General features: G+C 32.9%; 1 protein-coding gene and 1 long non-coding RNA gene across 5 annotated transcripts in view; one reads left to right on the forward strand and one right to left on the reverse strand.

Annotated features, from left to right (window-relative positions):
- Positions 1-13,275: 13,275 nt before the first annotated feature.
- Positions 13,276-21,520, reverse strand: LOC130672141 (uncharacterized). The gene is made up of 3 exons (XR_008990641.1): positions 21,190-21,520; positions 20,100-20,291; positions 13,276-13,599 (listed from the first exon to the last, which is right to left on the reverse strand). It is a non-coding gene; the product is annotated as an uncharacterized LOC130672141 (long non-coding RNA).
- Positions 20,252-21,549, forward strand: part of LOC130672138 (TNF receptor-associated factor 4) — a 65,889-nt gene continuing 64,591 nt past the window's right edge. The window contains exon 1 of one of the 4 annotated variants that reach the window (XM_057476473.1): positions 20,252-20,500. In XM_057476473.1, coding sequence (XP_057332456.1) covers positions 20,438-20,500 — 63 coding nt within the window. In that variant the 5' untranslated portion in view covers positions 20,252-20,437. The remainder of the gene's footprint in view (positions 20,501-21,549) is intronic. The other 3 variants (XR_008990639.1, XR_008990637.1, XR_008990636.1) reach the window with 3 other exon arrangements.

Consider the following 21,549-nt stretch of genomic DNA (forward strand, 5'->3'; position numbering starts at 1 on the left):
TCGTTTGGAAGAACCCTAGCATATGAACGTAGGGGAAAAATAAATTTTTAACTTCCCGCTCAGAAAATTATATATATTAAAAAAAAAAGGGAAGTATTTGGTTTCGGTCCGATTTTCAAAAACCGAGTTTTCAACAGATCTCGACGTTTTGAGGTCCTAGGAAACTATTCGAACTATTTTTAAGAGGATGTTCGAGTGTATGTATGTTTGTATGTATATAAATATTCTATAACTTCTGAACGAATTAACCGATCGAGATCGTTGAGGTGGCTTCCGAAGTGAATTATTAATCTGTAATAGGGTGCTTTTTTTGCGACTATTTTTTTTTTTTTATCCCATCCTGAAATTTTGTTGGAAATACCCCCCAAAAAATTCCCTGAGAGTTTGAGCCCTTAATATTAATATTAAGTACTCGTCCACATCGTATGGAGATTTCCCATTTAAAATACACGGGAATTTTGATTTTTTCAATATTTTTATAGCTCAGCGGCACTTTATGGTATCATCTTGTCCAAATACGAGATTTTCTCAGAATTCAATGCTACACAAAAGTGCCGATTGTCGCGAAGTCGTAACTCATACTGGTGGGGTAGTACGGACCGCTAAACTGAATTTTTTCATAGGATTCTTATTTTTTCTCTCACTATCTCATAAACAACAAGACCTACAGAAAAAATGTTAATGACAATTTTATAGGAAATTCAATTTTCTACAATAAAAGTCTTTAGCACCGAATCACTAAGATTGATATTTTCTGAGATATTAGTCAAATAAAAAATTAATGTTCTCTAAGATTTGATTTGAAATTTTATGATATTCAATGCTATACGTAAATTTCGATGACTAATATAAGCTTAATCAGTACATAATGTTCGGAATTATTTGAAAAATAAAATTTGTGAAAAGAGTTTTTTTCGAATAACTTCGAACTTACTTCATAGATTGATTCCAAAATCTAATTAGCTCAAAAATTCTATAAGCCACGTCAAATGCAACTACAACAATTAAAATTGAATCATTTGTTCAAGACATATCGTTAACTAAAACATTTCAAGAAAGTGTTTTTTTTTTTCGAATAAAATCAAAAACGTTCAATTGATTTTTTAAAAAAAACTTTAAGCTTAAGAGACTAAAAAACTGCGTCGAATGTTCACATTAGACGTCAAAATCGGTCTATTAGTTCAAAAGATATCGGCGATGAAATATTTAAGTAATATTGTCGACAAAATATATGAAAAATCACTGTTTTTTACACCTCTTAGATATTTTGTCTATTAATGCTTTGATTTGATTCAACTCATCGAACTTTCTATTTTAATCGCATTTGGCTGTCTGAACCGGCCTGGAACCTGACTTCAACTATAAAAAAATAAAAAACTACCTTTTTTTTTAAGTCTACAGAGCCATTAATATTCTGTTCATTCAATATTCATTATAATATTTTGAATGAACTTTATAAAGCATATGAACTAATTTTTTACAATTTTTATTCAGTCCGTCATCATTTATTGTAGGAATTTTCATACAGAAGTATTCTATTTTCTGTACCATGCATGATCCCGTGGTTTTTTAATTTTTTTAAGGCTGGGCTGTACTAAACGAATTTTTGAATTTTACTTTTCTTTTAATTTATTAATCAATTGTTATCACATAATTTTTATAGCTTCCGAAAAAATGTGAAAGACAAACTTTTTCGGAAGTTTTTCATCATTTGAGTGACGTAATTATTCAAAATGTAATTAGAAAAGTAAAATTCGAAAATTCGTTTAGTACTGTCGACCCTTAAGAATTATATGAAAGTTTTGAATACTAAAGTAACGGCATCTTACAGATGCAACAAAATTGGAGAACTGTTTACTACTATCGGTATTGAAAATCACGGAACGATCAACCATCGCTCTGAAATGTTACAGACACACACGATATTATGGTAGTGTTTTCATAGAAAAAAATGACATGCACTAAAAAAAGGGACCAGCGACACAAACTTGTCCCAACCTCCCTATTCTAGTAACCTTGAGAATAGGGAGGTTGGGTCAACCATTATCCCAATGTTAAATTTTGTCGCTGGTCCCTTTCTAGGGATAAATGCTGGTCTACCAATCAGCTTTCCCGAAGCATTTGGATGAATTTTCAATACTCTACAGAGATTTGATCTGTGCTCTATAGGTAATTAAAAGTAAAAACCAAGCGCGATAGATAAGAAGCAGCAAATGGTAATATTTTTATATATTAAATTCGAAAACTAAATGCCGCTGATTTATATAAAAAGTGTAGGGAAAATGTTTCAATAATAAATAATTATTTTTAAATTTAATTTTGCCAAACTTTGCAATTAACTAAACTAAATTTGTAAAGAAACATGGAGCTAGAATATGATCGTTCGAAAATTTTCAGCAAAAGAACTTTTTTTTTTAATGTGGTTTTTTTAACTCAAAATAAGTTACTAGAAATTTTCATGAAAACAAAATTTTATAAAACTTCTTGGACAACGATTATTTCATAGTAAAATGAAATTAAAATTAAAAATTTCAATCAAAATTAAGTCTTTTATACAAGCGAAAAGACTACGTTGATTAATTTTATGTGAATTTACAAAATTGAAAAACGTCAAATCTGATTAAAAAAAAAAAATTATTTGCAGCATAAGCCAGTGAGTCCTGATTTTCTATAGATTTTTTTAGACGTTAATCCTCCAGCTAAAACTACTGTCTCGATCGAATTTTCGAGTCTGGAGACATCAGAGAAGTCGTTTGGAAGAACGCTAGCATATGATCGTAGGGGAAAAATAAATTTTTAACTTCCCGCTCAGAAAATTATATATATTAAAAAAAAAGGGAAGTGTTACGTTCTGGCTTTAATTATATTTAAATAAAAATTTTAAAATTTCTTTTGATAATATATAATAAAACTTTGGTGAAGAAAAATTCCTCATCAAAGTAACTACAGTAGATAAGCGATTTCCGCGAACACCGTCGTGGCCCGTAGTCTAAACTCATGACGAGGCATGAGACCCAGACCTCGGCGACGTTCGCTAGGGTAACCTGAGATGCGACGTTGGACAATTTATAATTTTATAATTTTCTGTACTGGATCTGCGGAGACAGAACAGGCAGTCAGCCGACGAACATCTAAGTCACCGGATCTCGGTCCGGTGACTGACTGACTCAACCTAATATTTTATTAATTAAAAGATACCTCATTTTAGTAAATGTGGTGTACCATTTATTATGTAACCCTAATCAAATATTTATAAAAAATTCTTAATCACTAATAATCGACGACGGACACGCCTGGGGTCGATAGATACCCTAATGATGTCAAACCTGAACATTTAAATTATTAATATAAATTTATTTATATTTTTAATTATTCTGGGGTAATACCCCAGAATGTAACAGAAGTATTTGGTTTCGGTCCGATTTTCAAAAACCGAGTTTTCAACAGATCTCGACGTTTTGAGGTCCTAGGAAACTATTCGAACTATTTTTAAGAGGATGTTCGAGTGTATGTATGTAAATATTCTATAACTTCTGAACGAATTAACCGATCGAGATCGTTGAGGTGGATTCCGAAGCGAATTATTAATCTGTAATAGGGTGCTTTTTTTGCGACAATTTTTTTTTTTTGATCCCATCCTGAAATTTTGTTGGAAATACCCCCCAAAAAATTCCCTGAGAGTTTGAGCCTTTTATATTAATATTAAGTACTCGTCCACAGCGTGTACAGATTTCCCATTTAAAATACACGGGAACTTTGATTTTTTAAATATTTTTATAGCTCAGCGGCATTTTATGGTATCATCTTGTCCAAATACGGGATTTTCTCAGAATTCAATGCTATACAAAAGTGCCGATTGTCGCGAAGTCGTAACTCATACTGGTGGGGTAGTACGGACCGCTAAACTGAATTTTTTCATAGGATTCTTATTTTTTCTCTCACTATCTCATAAACAACAAGACCTACAGAAAAAATGTTACTGACACTTTTATAGGAAATTCAATTTTCTACAATAAAAGTCTTTAGCACCGAATCACTAAGATTGATATTTTCTGAGATATTAGTCAAATAAAAAATTAATGTTCTCTAAGATTTGAAATTTTATGGAATTCAATGCTATACGTAAATTTCAATGACTAATATAAGCTTAATCAGTACATTATGTTTGGAATTATTTGAAAAATAAAATTTATGAAAAAAGTTTTTTTCGAATAACTTCGAACTTACTTCATAGATTGATTCCAAAATCTAATTAGCTCAAAAACTCTATAAGCCACGTCAAATGCAACTACAACAATTAAAATTGAATCATTTGTTCAAGAGATATCGTTAACTAAAACATTTCAAGAAAGTGTTTTTTTTTTCGAATAAAATCAAAAACGTTCAATTGATTATTTCAAAAAAACTTTAAGCTTAAGAGACTAAAAAACTGCGTCGAATGTCATATTAGACGTCAAAATCGGTCTATTAGTTCAAAAGATATCGGCGATGAAATATTTAAGTAATATTGTCGACAAAATATATGAAAAATCACTGTTTTTTACACCTCTTAGATATTTTGTCTATTAACGCTTTGATTTGATTCAACTCATCGAACTTTCTATTTTAATCGCATTTGGCTGTCTGAACCGGCCTGGAACCCGACTTCAACTAAAAAAAAATAAAAAACTACCTTTTTTTTAAGTCTACAGAGCCATTAATATTCTGTTCATTCAATATTTATTACAATATTTTGAATGAACTTTATAAAGCATGAACTAATTTTTTATAATTTTTATTCAGTCCGTCATCATTTATTGTAGGAATTTTCATACAGAAGTATCCTATTATTGATTTCATTTTTCCTACAAGCAAAACTACCCGGATAAAAATTATTGTGCATGAATGTATTATTAAACATGATACCGTATTTTCTGTACCATGCATGATCCCGTCGTTTTTTAATTTTTTTAAGGCTGGGCCGTACTTAACGAATATTGGAATTTTACTTTTCTTTTAATTTATTAATCAATTGTTATCACATAATTTTTATAGCTTCCGAAAAAATGTGAAAGACAAACTTTTTCGGAAGGTTTTCATCATTCGAGTGACGTAATTATTCAAAATGTAATTAGAAAAGTAAAATACTGCCGACCCTTAAGAATTATATGAAAGTTTTGAATACTAAAGTAACGGCATCTAACAGATGTAACAAAATTGGAGATCTGTTTACTACTATCGGTATTGAAAATCACGGAACGATCAACCGTCGCTCTGAAATGTTACAGACACACACGATATTATGGTAGTGTTTTCATAGAAAAAAATGACATGCAATAAAAAAAGGGACCAGCGACACAAACGTCCCAACCTCCCTATTCTAGTAACCTTGATACCTAATTCTGTCATATCCTCTTCTAAAAAGTTGATGACCGGATGTCGTATCGTTTTACGTCACTTCTGTGACTATTTTATTCGGTTGTCGATTGGTCGATTGAGATAGTGGCGGGATTTTTTAAAGAATGAAGGCGAGCGAAGCGAGCATGTTGTGTCTAGTTATAGTAAATTTTGTAGAGATTTAATTTTCATAGAGATATATAATATAGAGATATTTTGGACATTAATTATTTTCTCATATATTTATACTTAAGGCTGGGCCGCACCTAACGAAGTCCTGAATTTAAGAATTCTAATTACTCTTTGAATATTTATGGGACTAGGATGATGAAAATCTTCAGAGGAAGTTCCTCTTCGGCTTTTAGTCGGATGCTAAGAAAATTGCTGTTATGATAATTATTTAATAAATAATTAGAATTCTTAAATTTAGGACTTCGTTAGGTGCGGCCCAGCCTTAATAGAATAAGTTTACATAGGGATAATTTTACATAGAAATATTTTGCAACATAAATATATTTAGTATTGATATTTTTGCATAGAAATATATTCAAGAGAGTTGTATGTTGGTAGAGTACTAAAAGTAAAAAAGTAAAAAGCACGCTTGTAACCAGGTACGGTATGAATACACGCCGCTGATTGTACACCAACTTTCTGATCAGAAACTCTGGCTATCAGGGTTATAGGTCTTGTAACAGGGAAAAATGAGTTATTTTATTGACTGAAATCGCGATTTTTCGCTGATGGTCATTTACCCTACCCGCAACCCCAACCGAGCAATTTAATGAGTTTTTCGACTTGTCGCCGGGCGCGCTGATTGAAAATACTCTTACGCTAGGCCCAATCATGAATTAGTAGAGGGGTGGTTTTCCGATAGCAACCGAAGACACTTGAGCGAAATTATTAAAAATGTAAGACAGCAGCAGAGAATACACAGAACCGGCAGGGCCGTGTAGCCATCAAGACGTACAAAGGCAGAACCGGCAGGGCCGGGTAGCCATCAAGACGTACAAAGGCAGAACCGGCAGAGCTGGGTGACCATCAAGACCTACACATACAACCGGACAGACCACTCGAGGATGGAGACGCTGAATTAACGCAGGAGAGTACAAGTAAATTTGGAACTTTGACGAACGAGACGGAAAGCCAAAGGAACCTGACGAGACGAACCACCAGACGGAGACAAAGCCACTGGAAAACATCAAAAATAAAATCAGGTATTAATGAAATTAACTGTTCTAGGCCCAAGCCAGAATATTAATTCAATTCTATAAAAATACTTAATCGTTCGTCGGGTAAATCCGCGTCTAGGCCCGTAATAGATTAATTAGTGTAAATTTTGTTAAAATTAATTTAAGCCAGACGTTTGTCTAACCAGATCCAGGCCCTTCAGCCGGATCCAGGGTGTCGTCCATAATTCCAGGCCATTGCCGGAATTATTGCGTCGTAGAAAATTCTAGGCCTATTGTGTGACAACACAAGCCAGAAATTTCGTGGTCGAGTCCGAGTTAAATAAAAGTAATTAATTAAAATAAATAAATAAAATTAAGTAAATTAATTAATTGAAATTAATCGATGTAAATAAATTGAAATTTATAAAGTGACCGTTAAATAATTAAATAAGACAAAGTTAACAGACGCGAAAAGTCTGAGATAAAATTTAATTAATCAATAATTAAAATTATTAAATAATAGTAAATAATAAATTAAAGTTAATAACAATAAAAGAAAATCAAGTGTCTGAACAGAAAAGTAAATAATCAAGGAAAGTCAAAAGTAGTCATTGACGTATACTTTGAAGAATCGAGTGAGAATCGGGTGAACGTGGTATTGGGATTTCTGACGTAAATTTATTGTGGTTACAGATAATTACTAAATGGAAAAAAAAGTAATAGTGAGACAGTTGATTAAAAATCAATTAATTAATGATAATATCTTTAAACTAAATTTTAATTAATTAATTTTATTGTTAATGAAGGATGGTTAATTGGTTGTATATAATTGATTTGTAATTTTAAACGGTGAATTGAATTGGAGGATTTTAATATTGGTAAAAGGAAAATTGTTAAAAGAATGTGTGGGTTAAAAGTGAAAATAGTGTTAGTGATACTAAAATTGTTAGTGTTAAAATCACGTAGAGGGTCCAGGGGACCGCGTGAATGAATTAATTGTTAAGGTAAAAGTCGCGTAGAGGGTGCAGGGGACCACGCGGGAATAAATATATAAGGTTTTAGCCACGTAGAGGGTCTTGGTGACCGCGTGGAGGATTAAGTTAAGGTTTACTTAAGTCGAGTGTGTGTATTATAGTCCAGGGGACTCAGTGTGAGTGTGTGTGTGTGTTATAGCCAAAGGTAGTTGGCTTTATTAATTATTGTTTTAAGATAGCTAAAGGTAGTTGGCTTAAATAAGTTTTAAAACGTCAAAGGTAGTTGACGGTAGTTATAAGGTTTAATAAGGTCAAAAAGGTTAATAGGTTTATAAGTGTTACAAGGTATAAAAAGGTTTATAAAGTCATACAAATAAAGGTTAAAATTATTATTTAAAAAAAGTGTTAATAATTATAAATTATCCTTCCTCTTCCTTCTCTTACAAATTAATTAATTTACAACGACCCTGATGATCTAAGATCCGGCTCTGGGAGGCCGTTATTACTTCCAGTGGCGCGCTTAAAAAGGACGACCAGAGTAGCAGCTTAGCCCTGTTATAGTCTGATGATTTTTTCCCGGGATCCTTTAATCTTTTCGACGTTATCTTATGAAATCTACTTAATCGACAGCTGATTAATATACTTCCAACACAACTTGCCTAAATGAAGCGAAGAAAATATGCCATAATAATTTATTAATAGTATAACTTACAAAATTTTTTGAATAGTTTGAATAACTTGTGTTCTATGCATAATTTTGTGCTAGTTTTCCAATAAGTTTATGTAGTTATGACGATATTTTTGACAACCTGATATTAAGAATAATTCTTTTCTCGTTTTCGAAAAATTTCAAGCCACGCATTTTAATCCCCAAACAAAACATCCCCGAAAAATATCCTTAGACAAAATATTCGGGTCGCAAAATATTCTGACAATAAAATATCGCAGAACAAAACTTCCCAGTGGTTTTGAAAATTTTTGGAACCGCCTCCTGGTAGAATAATTAAAAATAAGTCAACATATTTACTTGAAATCGTTATTTGCCTTTCTTGACACACTTTGTGCGTGAGTAATTACAAAAATAGATCAACACATTTACTTGCATTTGTCATGTGCTCGCCCTGTTGGAATAATCCTATAGATTCCAACACTGAGAGAAAAATCCAGTAAATCTAACTATAAAATGACAGTTAAATAGCGCTTTAACTATTTTTTCGGAGTTACTACAACACCAATAGATAGTTATTATAAATATCTCTAAGTAGTTATGTTAAATATTTTTTAGTTCAATTAACTATATAAATAGTTAATGTAACTGATTTGTAAACTTGTATTCAATTAATAATTTTTAATTTTTTAAACTGAACTTAGGTAGTTAATTCATCTATAACTCTTTCATTAAAGCAAACAAAAATATTAAGTATCATTACAATGTTTTTTTAGTTAATTCAATTAATATTTTTTAGTTAAATCCATTAAATAAATAATTTTTTTTTTCGCACAAATATACCATTCACATGGTTTTAATTATTAAGTAGAGACTCTATAGAGTTTTGGTTAGAATTAATTTTTTTTTGAAAGTTCAAGTTAAATTTTAAAGATAAATTATTTATTGAACCATTAATAATAAATATTAATGTCTTGATGTAATATAGGATAAACTATAATACAATCCAAAAATGTAAGTATCACTTTGTCAAATGACAGAGTTGTACTGATGCCGATATTGTTTTTAACTTTGGCATTTAACAGTTCTGAGATATATATCTTGCGAGGGACACTACACAGCGGCTGGGCGCGATCTCGTGGCGAGCATCGAACTACTCCCGCTACTGCTGTCTGGTACCGGTGACTTTCCTCTCCTCCATAAATATGTTTTCTCTCAAGAAATTTTTCTCTTGGTTTAAGCAATTTTATTTAGATATTAACTCGTGTTTTGAACATTTTAATTTTTTTATGATTATTTGCCTTAAACGCAAAATTTAAACATAAATTACACATATACGCGCTTGACAGAGGAAAAATTTCTAATTCACACCGCTTAAATTTAATACAATACTTAGTGTAATTTTCACACCACAATTTTTACACAGACATTTACACTACACCGAGTCCAATAATATTTTACAGTGTAGACAAACTAAAATTTGAAAGACGCATTTAGGTTTTGATAACGTACAAATGAAGAACCTTATTAGCTAAAGGAAAAACTTTTGTCAGCTATTAATATTGATCCTAAATGGTTTTTAAAATTATCCGATATTTTTGCGAATTATAACTACATCGAAAAAAGTTAACTCGAATCAAGTAAAAATGTTCTTGATTCAAGAAAAATCTTCTTGCACCAAGTAAATAATTATCTTACAATTTTTATCTTGAATCAAAATTTTTTTTCCCAAGTCAACATATTTTTATGCTTAAATCGAAAATTTTTGTACGACAGTTCAGTTTAAGTATCCCAATTTATCTTAAATAATTGATATAAATATGTATTTCTATTTTCAAAATATTTTTAACAACTAAAGTTTTCTAAAAAAATTAAGATAACAAATTTTTTGGAAAAAAAAATTCTTTGAAAAATAATTTTTTTAGAAAAAAATAATCTTGCAAAAAAAAAATATTTGAGAAAAAGTTTTTGATAAAAACTTTTTGGCGATTTAAAAACATTTATTTACACAATCATTAAGTTTTGAAAAAAAATTAAAAATCCATTTCCTGCCTACATTTAACTCAATTACAGTAACTTGAAAATTTTAGTTCCATTAACTAGATTTATATTTATAACAACTATTTTATTTTAACTTTAAATCAGCAGTTATAATAAAAACAATTTTTATTTACATACACTAAAAAAATTAAGTTATAGTTAATTTTAAAATTCATATACTACCAACTAAATTTTTTTAGTTAAAACAACAATTTTCGGAGACTGAAAAATTTTAGTTGCTTTAATTAATTTTTTTTTAGTTTGAGCAACTACTGAATAGTTAGCCTTACTAACGCATTAGTACCAGTAACTAATTTTAAATAGTTGAAGTCTTTTTAGTTGAAATGACTATCGACTTTTCTCTCAGTGAATAAGAATTAAGTGTATTGGGACCTAATGTGGTTTGTCGCTGCAAATCCATATACATCCCTAATGGACCCAAATTACGGTAGATTACGGTAAATTCGCCGGAAATTACGGTAATCCACCGTAAAATAGCGATTTACCGTAAATTACGGTGGATTTACCACAATTTACGGTGGGTTTACCGTAACTTACGGTGGATTTACTGTAATATACGGTGATTTTACCATAATAAACGGTAATACGGTAATCCACCGTACATTACGGTGGTATCAGGCGTCTTGATCCTCCGACAAAATATCCCCGACAAAATATCCCCGACAAAGTATCCCAAAAAAAAATATCCCTGGACAAAATGTCCCCGACAAAATATCCCTATGACAAAAAAACCCCGACAAGTTATCCTTCGAATTCGTTATAGTTTTCGTTATATGTTGGTCTAATGTCGAATAAACCCTCCCTGATTAAAACAAATGATTAAAAAGTATTTAAAATGATTTGTTTTTTAATCATTTTAAATACTTTTTAATCCTTCAAATCATTTCTAATCCTGTCTCTTATGGACATTTAACGTGTGAAATCATTTTTAATCATTTTGTTTAATCAGGGCTGCTTAAAAAATCCGATAGATTCTTATAGCTGTATGTATAAGGCCCAATACTGAACTATAGCACTTCTCATAGAATTCATTCAATCTTATAAAATTTCTATGAGAATTTATGAGAATCTATCGGATTCTATGAGATTTTCTAAACAGGGAACACACACAAAAACCATGATAAAAGGGCGCAACACTATTACCCGCGTTTGCGTTGGCCTATTACCTAGCAAACATACACAAAAACCATGATTATACCTTGATTGAAATACTTGGCTTAGACTAGGACACATTGACAAAGATACAAAAAATTTTCTAATCACACACAACAGTACTTTACCAAGAGCATATGCATTACCTAAAATTCATAAACCCAACATGCCTTTTCGAATTATCATTTCATCAGTAAACTCTCCGATATACAATCTAAACAAATGGTACACCAACATTTTAAGTCAAACAAGAAAAAAACAACCTTCTGCTGTTAAAAATAGTTTTGAATTTAAGAAAGAAATAGACAAACTTAACAACATTCCTTCAGATTACATTCTAATATCCCTAGACGTAGTCTCATTATTTACAAACTTACCATTAAAACTAGTTAAAGCAATTTTAAGAAAAAACTGGGATAGAATATCAAAACATACTAAATTACCGAAAACACTTTTTTTCAAGGGTTTAGATTTGTGTTTAGACAATTCTTACTTTACATTTCAAAATACTATTTGCAAACAAAAATTTTTTTTTTTTTTCTTTTAATATTTGGTGGTTTATCGTTTTATTCAAAAACTCCGGCTATTTAGGATTAATTGTCGGGAATTTTTTGTCGTGGGGATATTTATTTTGGGGATATTTTGTCTGGGGATATTTTGTCGGGGATATTTTGTCGGGGGATTAAGAATCATGGAACCCATTACGGTAATTCGGCAATCCACCCGAATTTTATACGGTAGATTCATCGTATTCTACGGTAAATTTACGGTAACCCTGCCGTGATTTACGGTAATCCACCGTAAATTACGGCGAAGTTACCGCAATTTACGGCGGGTTTACCGTAAATTCCGGTAAATCGGCTCGAATTTCACGATAATTTACCTATTCTACGGTAGATCTACGGAAAAATACCGTAAATTTACGGTAAATCAGGTCTGCTAGGTATATATATACCCATAGAAATTTTCAACGGAAAAAAATGGAAAGCTTAATGGAATGTATACTCTAGAGAATTTCTATCTGGATTTACCAAGATGTACTATAGCTAGAACTCTTTAAGAAAATCCAGTAACATACGTAATAATAACGGTCTTCTTCTATTGGAGTATCCAGTTTCATAATAACATTAATTGAATATATTTTTATGTGTAAATTACAATCAAGAGAGCCTTACATTTACATATATCAAACGGACTATCCAGATTGGATTTTTATGCCAGGTTTAATGTTATGTATCTGGATATACTACTCAGGTGTAGTTATGGGCTTTGATAGAAATATCCTACTAAATAATATAAATGATAAATGTATTTTTATCTGTAAATAACAATCAAGAGTGACTTAAAACAATGTGATATCTAATGGACTATCCATATTATATTTTTATGCCAGATCTAATGTTATGTATCTGGAATTACTCAAGTGTAGCTGTGGGCCTCTATAAGAATATCCAGCATTGCATTAAGAGCACTTTTAAATATTTATATTTGTAAATTACAATCAAAGGTACCTTAAAGTTATATGATATTAAATGGACTTTCCATATTATATTTTTATGCCAGGTCAAATGTTATGTATCTGCCCTGATTCAGAAATCTAATTTGGAATAATTCAATCCATGCTAAAGTATATATCTATATATAATCAATTTTGCCAACTTTGAATTATTTCGGATCGTGTTTGAATTATTTCAAATTAGATTTCTTAATCAGGGTGGCTACACTCAAGTCTAGCTGTGGTCCTCTACAAGAATATCTAGCATTCCCTCGCAGATTTGAATCACGGTGGAAACACCGTGGATCCACCGTGGTTACACGGTGGGTTTGTTCCATTTTACCACCGTGTATACTTGGTGTTTCCACTGTGATTACGCGGTGTATTCACCGTGATTTCACGGTGGCTTTGTGCCATTTCACCACCGTGGTCCCACGGTGTATCCACCGCGTAATCACAGTGGAAACACCGTGTATACACGGTAGCAAAGCCACCGTGGAATTACGGTGGATACACCGCGTAATCACAGTGGTAAAATGGAACAAACCCACCGTGTTTCCACTGTGATTCTAAATTGCCAGGGAACGATTTGCTCGAATTTTAAACTGTTCTTCATTGGTACCGAACTCTTTTGTTCTCAAACAATCTCCGCAATGGATTTTTCTTCCGTTTGTTATCATCTCTTGGTGTATCCCTTTTAAGTCCCTGTTGAAAATATTGAAAAAAAAATTTTAATAGGAATGTATTGTGTTTTTGACACAGTGATTGCAGATTAAATTTCATGAAAAAATTCGTAATTTTGTAAGATAAGTATCCATGTATTTCAATAAAATTGTATATTTGTCAAACGCTATGCCTATTAAAAATTGTTCAAAACATGAAGTAGAAACTTCTTCTGAAAACATATAGAGTTCGACAATGACAACTCTAATTGAAACCTTAAACTATAGAAAAAAATGAAATAACTAGTAGAAAAATAAATCAATCAAGACCTGAATATACTGATAAAAAAACAGTCTAAGGTTTTTCTCTTTGATTCTGATCCCTGGTTAAACAAGAGAATTAAGAAGGATTAAGCCATGTAACGTGGCCATTTAAGAGAGGATTGGCAGTATTAAAAAGGATTAAAAATATTGAAAAATTAATTCTTTTTAATTCTCTTTTTTAACCAGGGATAGATATTTTATCAGTCATTTCGTATAGAAATGAATATAACTTTTCATGCCCATTTAATCTTATAGGCTCCATTGAGGAAAAGTCAGTTAAGTTCTGAAACCTGATCTATTCCTATACATTCCCATAAATCAATAGAATGGAACTTTTTTCCGTTCAGATAGGTTATGGGAACTTAAATCGGATTATGACCGGAACCTAATAGTTTCTACAGGATTTTATCAACAGGGATAGGCAGGGCCTCGCAACTGCGTTACTTTCGGGATCTCGACCTAGTTTGGTTGCCTCATTTGGCGCAAGTCTGGAATTTGGCATGCCTTATTCGGGCCTAATTACTGCCGAACTAAAATTTCTATAGTCGGGGTATTCGCATAGAAATCTTTTTAATAGTTGTATGTTGATAGAGTATTTTGCATAGAGAGGTCAAAAGTACGCTTGTAACCAGGTACGGTCTGAAAACATGATGTTGACTGTAGTTTTGAGGTGAAAGAGAAGTGAAAGAGATCGCGCCCAACCGCTTGTGTGTCCCTGGTAAGACAATTATTTCAGAAGTGTTATATTCCCTTCCTTATACTCCCAACTTGGAGACAATTCTGGCCCGGGAACCATCATTTGACAAAGTGATAAGTACCTACCCTGATTAAAAATGATTTCACACGTTAAATGTCCATAAGAGACAGGGTTAGAAATGATTTGAAGGATTAAAAAGTATTTAAAATGATTAAAAAACAAATCATTTTAAATACTTTTTAATCATTTTTTTTAATCAGGGTATTTTGGTGGTATTATAATATATTCGATATTACATAATGACAAAAATATTTATTATCAATGTTTCTATGAATAATTTGTTTTTGAAGTTGAACTTGAACTTTAAAAAGAAAAATCTGTTTGTTGGTTGACTTGTAGCCGGGCAGCAGTAATCTGAGACGTGGGAGTGTGGCTCTCCCGCTTCATGTATTTTCTTTCTCTCTCTCTCTTCTTGCTCTGAAAGACAAGTGCAGCAGTCTAATCTCTGCGATAGAATTTGGGGGATGATTTCGCGCAGCATGGGACCGCAAATTAGTCCCTGCGCATAATTAGGTGGGGTCAACGCAGGTTGGTGGCCCAGAGAACTGACCCAAGACGATTGAATAAAAGACGACACTGAAGTTCGAGAGGTTCAACTGATCGGTTCAAACTTATCTTGCCCTCTCTGAATCTCTTTTAATTTTATTTCGGGCTTATTATCATTACATATAAAGTGAGTTTCAAGTTTGTCAGTGTGGTTAAATAGTAAACCAAGGGTGATAGTGTTCCTGTGGGGTATCTCATCGAGGAAGTTACAATTTACGTTCATCACCGTCACCAAGCCGTGGATTTTCCTGCACCAGAACTCGCTGTCGAGGATCAAGAAAGGATTGCCATGCAGAGACGACCGGTACCACCAGTAAGTCGTACACCCTTTGATCGCCGTATATCTATATAAAATTATATTATCCAATACGCATATTTACTCTCTCTTCAACGTGGTTGAATATTTTCTTGTTAAATTTTATTCCCGCTCATTGCGAATAAATTCACGCGTCCCGAATCGATAAATTTCTCGCGGACGTCTTGTAAGTATATATATAAAATTATCACAATTTTAAGTAATAAAGGGGAAAATTGTATAAATGGGATCTTGGTTAAATAAAGTATAAGTTTTCTTGTTATCTCTTGCTTAAATTTAATTATCACCAGTGTCACGTAGAATAAGGATTTTATTTCAGCCGCGTGTCCGGTCAGAACGAGTAGACCTACCCTCGCAAATTTGAATCACGGTGGAAACACCGTAGAAGTGTAAACACCGTGGATCCACCGTGGTTACACGGTGGGTTTGTTCCATTTCACCACCGGGTATACACAGTGTATCCACTGTGATTACGCGGTGTATCCACCGCGATTCCACGGTGGCTTGACCACTGTGTATACACGGTGTTTCCATTGTGATTACGCGGTGTATCCACCGTGATGTCACGGTGGCTTTGTGCTATTTCACCACCGTGGTTTCGCGGTGTATCCACCGCGTAATCACAGTGGAAACACCGTGGAATCACGGTGGATACACCGCGTAATCACAGTGGATACACCGCGTAATCACAGTGGTAAAATGGAACAAACCCACCGTGTTTCTACCGTGATTCAAATCTGCGAGGGATACTCCTGAGATACATCAAATTTTCCCGATTTCAGAACCAGCAAGCAGTATATCTAAGTTTACATTCAAGATAATTAATAAATAATATTGAATAAATTCGGGGAAATTTATTAACTGTGGTTCGTGGCTACTGGACACGAAGTAGCCAGGGCCCACCGTTATAGACTCTGCGCGCCAGCCCCAAAACTTCCGACTGTTTTCAAGCTCCTTGAGCTCGAAAATACTTTTGTATGCCATTCCCTTGTAGGAAAAGAAAATATTGACAACGGGGCCAATCTTGGTACAATACTGCGTTACCTAGGGTCGGCCTCAAGAGGTTGGTCCGACATCCGACCAACGTTCAAGTGACGAGCCTCGGTTCGCCAGTCTTGGGCCAAGATTCAGTCACTAATCAAGTAACAAGCCTTGGTTTGTCAGTCTTCGGCCAAGATTCAACAGACATTTAATTGACAAGCCTTGGTTTGTCAGTCTTGGGCTAAGATTCAACAGGCATTTAATTGGCAAGCCTTTGGTTTGTCAGTCTTGGGCCAAGATTCAGCCAATACTCAAGTAACAAGCCCTGGTTTACCAGTCTAAATAACAAATGGTAACTAAAAACCTCTGGCTTCTATGTATAGCGTAACAGCCTAGTGGATAAGATACTTGCCTAGCAGCCACGAAGGATCAGGTTCGAGACCCAGCCAATGCAAAAAAAATTAGTTTTATCAACCTACCCGATTTCTCTATTGTACAAATTTATTTCCATATACATGTTATAATCACGCGCATATCTACTAATATTTTATAACTTCCCGCTAAGAAAATCGACAATTTTCGAAAAATTGGGAAGTTATTGTTTTCAGCCCGATTTTCGAAAGTCGAGTTTTCATTAGATGTCGACGTTTTGAGGTCCTAAAAAGCTATTCTGATTATTTTCAGAGCGATGTCTGTATGTGTGTGTGTGTGTGTGTGTGTGTGTGTGTGTGTGTGTGTGTGTGTGTGTGTGTGTGTAAACTCTTTTTAACTTTTTAACTAATGAATCGATTTGGATGGTTGAGGTGGCAATCGAAAGAGCTTGTTAGCCGTCAACTTTTCTGAAAATTTCAGATCATTTGATCAAGTATACTCGAAAATATTGGTTAATTACGAAAAAAACAAATTTTTTTTTTTAGTTTTTTATTGATTTCTATGAAACGAGTTAAACGATCGAATTCAAAATCTAATCAGCTCTAGAACTTTATAAGCCGCGTCGAATGCGACCACAACCATCTCAATCGGTTAATTTGTTCGAGAGATATCTTTGGAGAAAGAAATGGTAAAAAACGGTTTTTTTTTCAATTATCTTCAAAGTGACTCATCCGATCAATTTCAAAATTTAATCAACTCTAGAATTCAAGAAAACGCGCCGATTGCCACCTCAAACGTCAAAATCGGTAGATTAGTTTAAAAAATATCGGCGCTGAAAAGTTAAAAAATAATGTGATAAAATGTGTCTGAAATCATACCAACTCTTTCTCTTTATAGTCTCTTTCGATCATCAGATAATGTCATATAACTTGTTCTTCAGTTTTAAACATATTTTCAGGAAAAAATTGAAAAAACCGTCTTTAATATTTTTCCCGGATATTCCATATATTATTGCTCTGACCTAAGTCAAAACGCATTCAAAACTTGATTTTGATAACTGACATTGATTTCTGCTTCAATACATTTATTTCAGAGAACATAATCAGGAATTAAAATTTAAAAACCGTTCTTCATTAATGATTTTCGATTCTTAAATTTTCAAACTTCAGCATAGAACGTCACTTGTTAGAGCTTGAAAAGCTCATAAAAAAAAACAATTTCAAGCAATAGGATTTTCGAGCTCGAAGAGCTCGAAAATATATTCACAGTGATGTTTTCAAGCTCCTTGAGCTCGAAAACAGCGGGAAGTTTTAGGGCTGGCCCACAGGGCCAACCGTCGCCCAGATTTTTTTAATAATAATTTGGGTTTTTAGTTAATATTGACTGAATGACGAAATTTAAAGTAAAAATTTGATTCATTAGGATTTTCGAGCTCGAAGAGCTCGAAAATATATCCTCACTAATATTTTCGATCTCCTTGAGCTCGAAAACAGCGGGTAGTTTTAGGGCTGGCCCACAGGGCCAACCGTCGCCCAGATTTTTTTATTTATGTTTAATAATTATAGGTGGTTCTTAGCAACAGTCTTGGAAACATACTGTCACTCAAGCTTGGCTTGGTGTTATCATTTCGATGCTTAGACAGACTTGGGCCAAGCTTGGATTTCAAGCTTCCCCCAGAGTTAATAAGTCTTGTGCCAAGCCTCGGCTAAGCTTGGGCCTATTGTTTTTTCCTATAAGGATTGTTTTCGAAAGAAACTGTTTTTTAGCATTTCTTTCTCTCACGATATCTCGCGAACGGATTAACCGACTTTGATGGTTGAGGTGGCAATCGACGTATTTTATTGAGTTCTAAAGCTGATCAGAATTTGGAATTGTTTGTTTGAGTTGTTTCAAAGATATTCGCAAATAACTGTTTTTTACCATTTCTTTCTCCCGCGATATCTCTCGAACAAATTAACCGATTGAGATGGCTAAGGCGGCAATCGACGTGTTTTATTAAGTTATAGAGCTGATTCGATTTCGAAGTTGATCGTTTAAGTCGTGTCTGAGAAATCAATAAAAAACAAAAAAAAAATTTTTTTTTTTTTTCGTAATTCGCCAATATTTTCGAGTCTACTTGATGAAACGGTCTGAAATTTACAGCAAAGTTGATGGCCAATAAGCTCTTTCGATTGCCGCCTTAACCATCCAAATCGGTTCAGTAGTTAAAAAGTTATAAAGAGTTTACATACACACACACACACACACACACACACACACACACACACACACACACACACACACACACACACACACACATACAGATACTTGGACATCAATTTGAAAATAGTCAGAATAGCTTCCTAGGACCTCAAAACGTCAATATCTGATGAAAACTCGATTTTCGAAAATCGGGGTGAAAACAATAATTTCCCGAATTTTTCGAAAATCATCGATTTTCTTAGCGAGAAGTTAAAAAAAAGGTTTAATGTATTTGTGTTCTTTAAACTTAGTATTTCCCTAAGTACCCCGTTTCCCCCTCACTCTCCACCCCCCCCATATATAGACAATATATTGAGATATTCGCCAGACATAACATCCTCAAGACAAATTAGCTTAGACAAAAAAATCTTGGATTATTTTGCCTGGTTCTTTACGTATATTTTAGAGATGTGTTTTTTACTATTTACCATCAATGAAATAATTATTCTTTGTTCAAAAGTAAAACGTTTTAAATATAATTTAGTCGATATTTTATCTGAGAATTTGTGCTTGAAGACATTTTGTCCTTTGGATATTTTGTCACGGGAATATTTTTTCGGGGATATTTTGTCTTGGGCGCGAAACGCAGTGGACCTATATAACCATATATAATTATTTATATTCATATATAATTAGGTAAAATAATTATTTTTCATCGGGGAATGAAAAAGTAAACTTCAGGATTTAACTTTCTCTGTTTAACGAAACACATGTTCTCAGTTCAACAACACATTCTTCAATGATAATTGCATTTTCTCTTTTTAAAGATATATCTGATATATATATTCTGAACTATAAGAAAAATATATTATCTTGACTCAAGAGAATACTTCTATCAGTGTAAAAAGTTATGGGCCCAGCGCAGTAACGTCATACGAGTAAAGCGGCAATAATGTTGAAGAATACCATCGCACGAGAGAAGTTCAACATTCAAGGAATACGTCGACAAACGTTTACTGTCTTTTATGTTCTTGTTTTAAGACGTATATACTTGACTTTTACTCACCGATTCTTCAACTTGTTCAATCGTCCTATCTCTACCACTTCCTCTGTTCCGCCACACGCTCATTTGCCCTGACCATCTGCCTTTATATATTCTCCATGTATATGCGTATAAAATAATATTTTTCCTTTTCTCTTATGGTGTTAGTATCTTTCTACATGTATTGACATGCGCCGACGGCACTCCTTGTCTTGTCTGTGTACAGGAAAAGCACGAATATAACTTTTTTCTTGGCACATGTCATTTTATCGTTATACTCAGAACGTTCTCATAAGTTTTTTTCGTACATTTGGTTATTTTAGTGCAGTAAAAGCTATTTTTTAAAATAAATCACCTTGGCAATGTCTGATATACAATTACCAAAGGACACTGAACTTTATCATGGATTTATCGACTCTGATTTCGTATGTTTTCTTTTTATAATTATTATAAAATATTACAAGTTTACAATATTTTAATTTTTTTTCATTATTAAAATTTTTAATGTCCATGATTTCCGAATAAGTTGATAAAACTTTCTCACGATTAAACATATATTACGGATATTTATTCAAATAGTTCGATATTTGTTTAAAAAATAAGCGTAGAAAAATTGATTTCAATTCATTATTAATTATAATTATATCATAGCTATCATATGATAGCATTTTGATCGTGCAGCCCTGATTAAAAGAAACGATTCAAAACGATTTGCAATGTAAAATGCCCATAAGAAGGGCGATTCAAAAGTATTCAACGTATTCAAAAGCATTAAAAAGTATTTAAAATTTTTTTTTCTAATCGTTTTAAATCATTTCTTTTAATAAGGGAGATGGACTCGCGGATTTATACCATGCTTATCAATATAAATGATTACTGCCACGGGAAAAAACAAATTTAGAAACAATATCCGAATTTGAATCGTTTTTGGAAGTTTTTAAATTTGTAGGTGACCTCTTACAAATTCTATCGAGCTAATTTTTGGAATGAGTCTTTAAAATATGCTAAACCGACAAATTTTCATATGAGACACGAAAAAAAGTAGTTGGTTTTTTTTGGCAACCCTAATATGTATATATTTATATGTATGATGTATATACTAGCAGTTACCCACCTGCTTGGCCGGGTATATCATGATACGTTTCATGACTATTTATTTTGCTTAAGTTATCAATATATTGATAGATGATAGATACATGATAGACACTTAGTCAGTAAAATTTTATATCTAATTTACAAATTATTAATTATATATACCCCCCGAGTCGAAATTTGAATCGTCAGTCGGACGTAATGAACGTTGGAATCGCAAGTCAGACGTATTGGACGTTGAAATCGTCATCTAGACATTAAATGTTAAAAAAGATAGACAAAATCAATTTCCTTCGGCTTTCCCGTGGGGGGTTTTAGAGGGTTGACCTTCGCAGATTTGAATCACGGTGAAAGCACGGTGGGTTTGTTCCCTTTTACCACT

This window comes from Microplitis mediator, chromosome 7, assembly GCF_029852145.1.
Source record: "Microplitis mediator isolate UGA2020A chromosome 7, iyMicMedi2.1, whole genome shotgun sequence".
In the NCBI taxonomy this organism is placed as follows: Eukaryota; Metazoa; Arthropoda; class Insecta; order Hymenoptera; family Braconidae; genus Microplitis; species Microplitis mediator.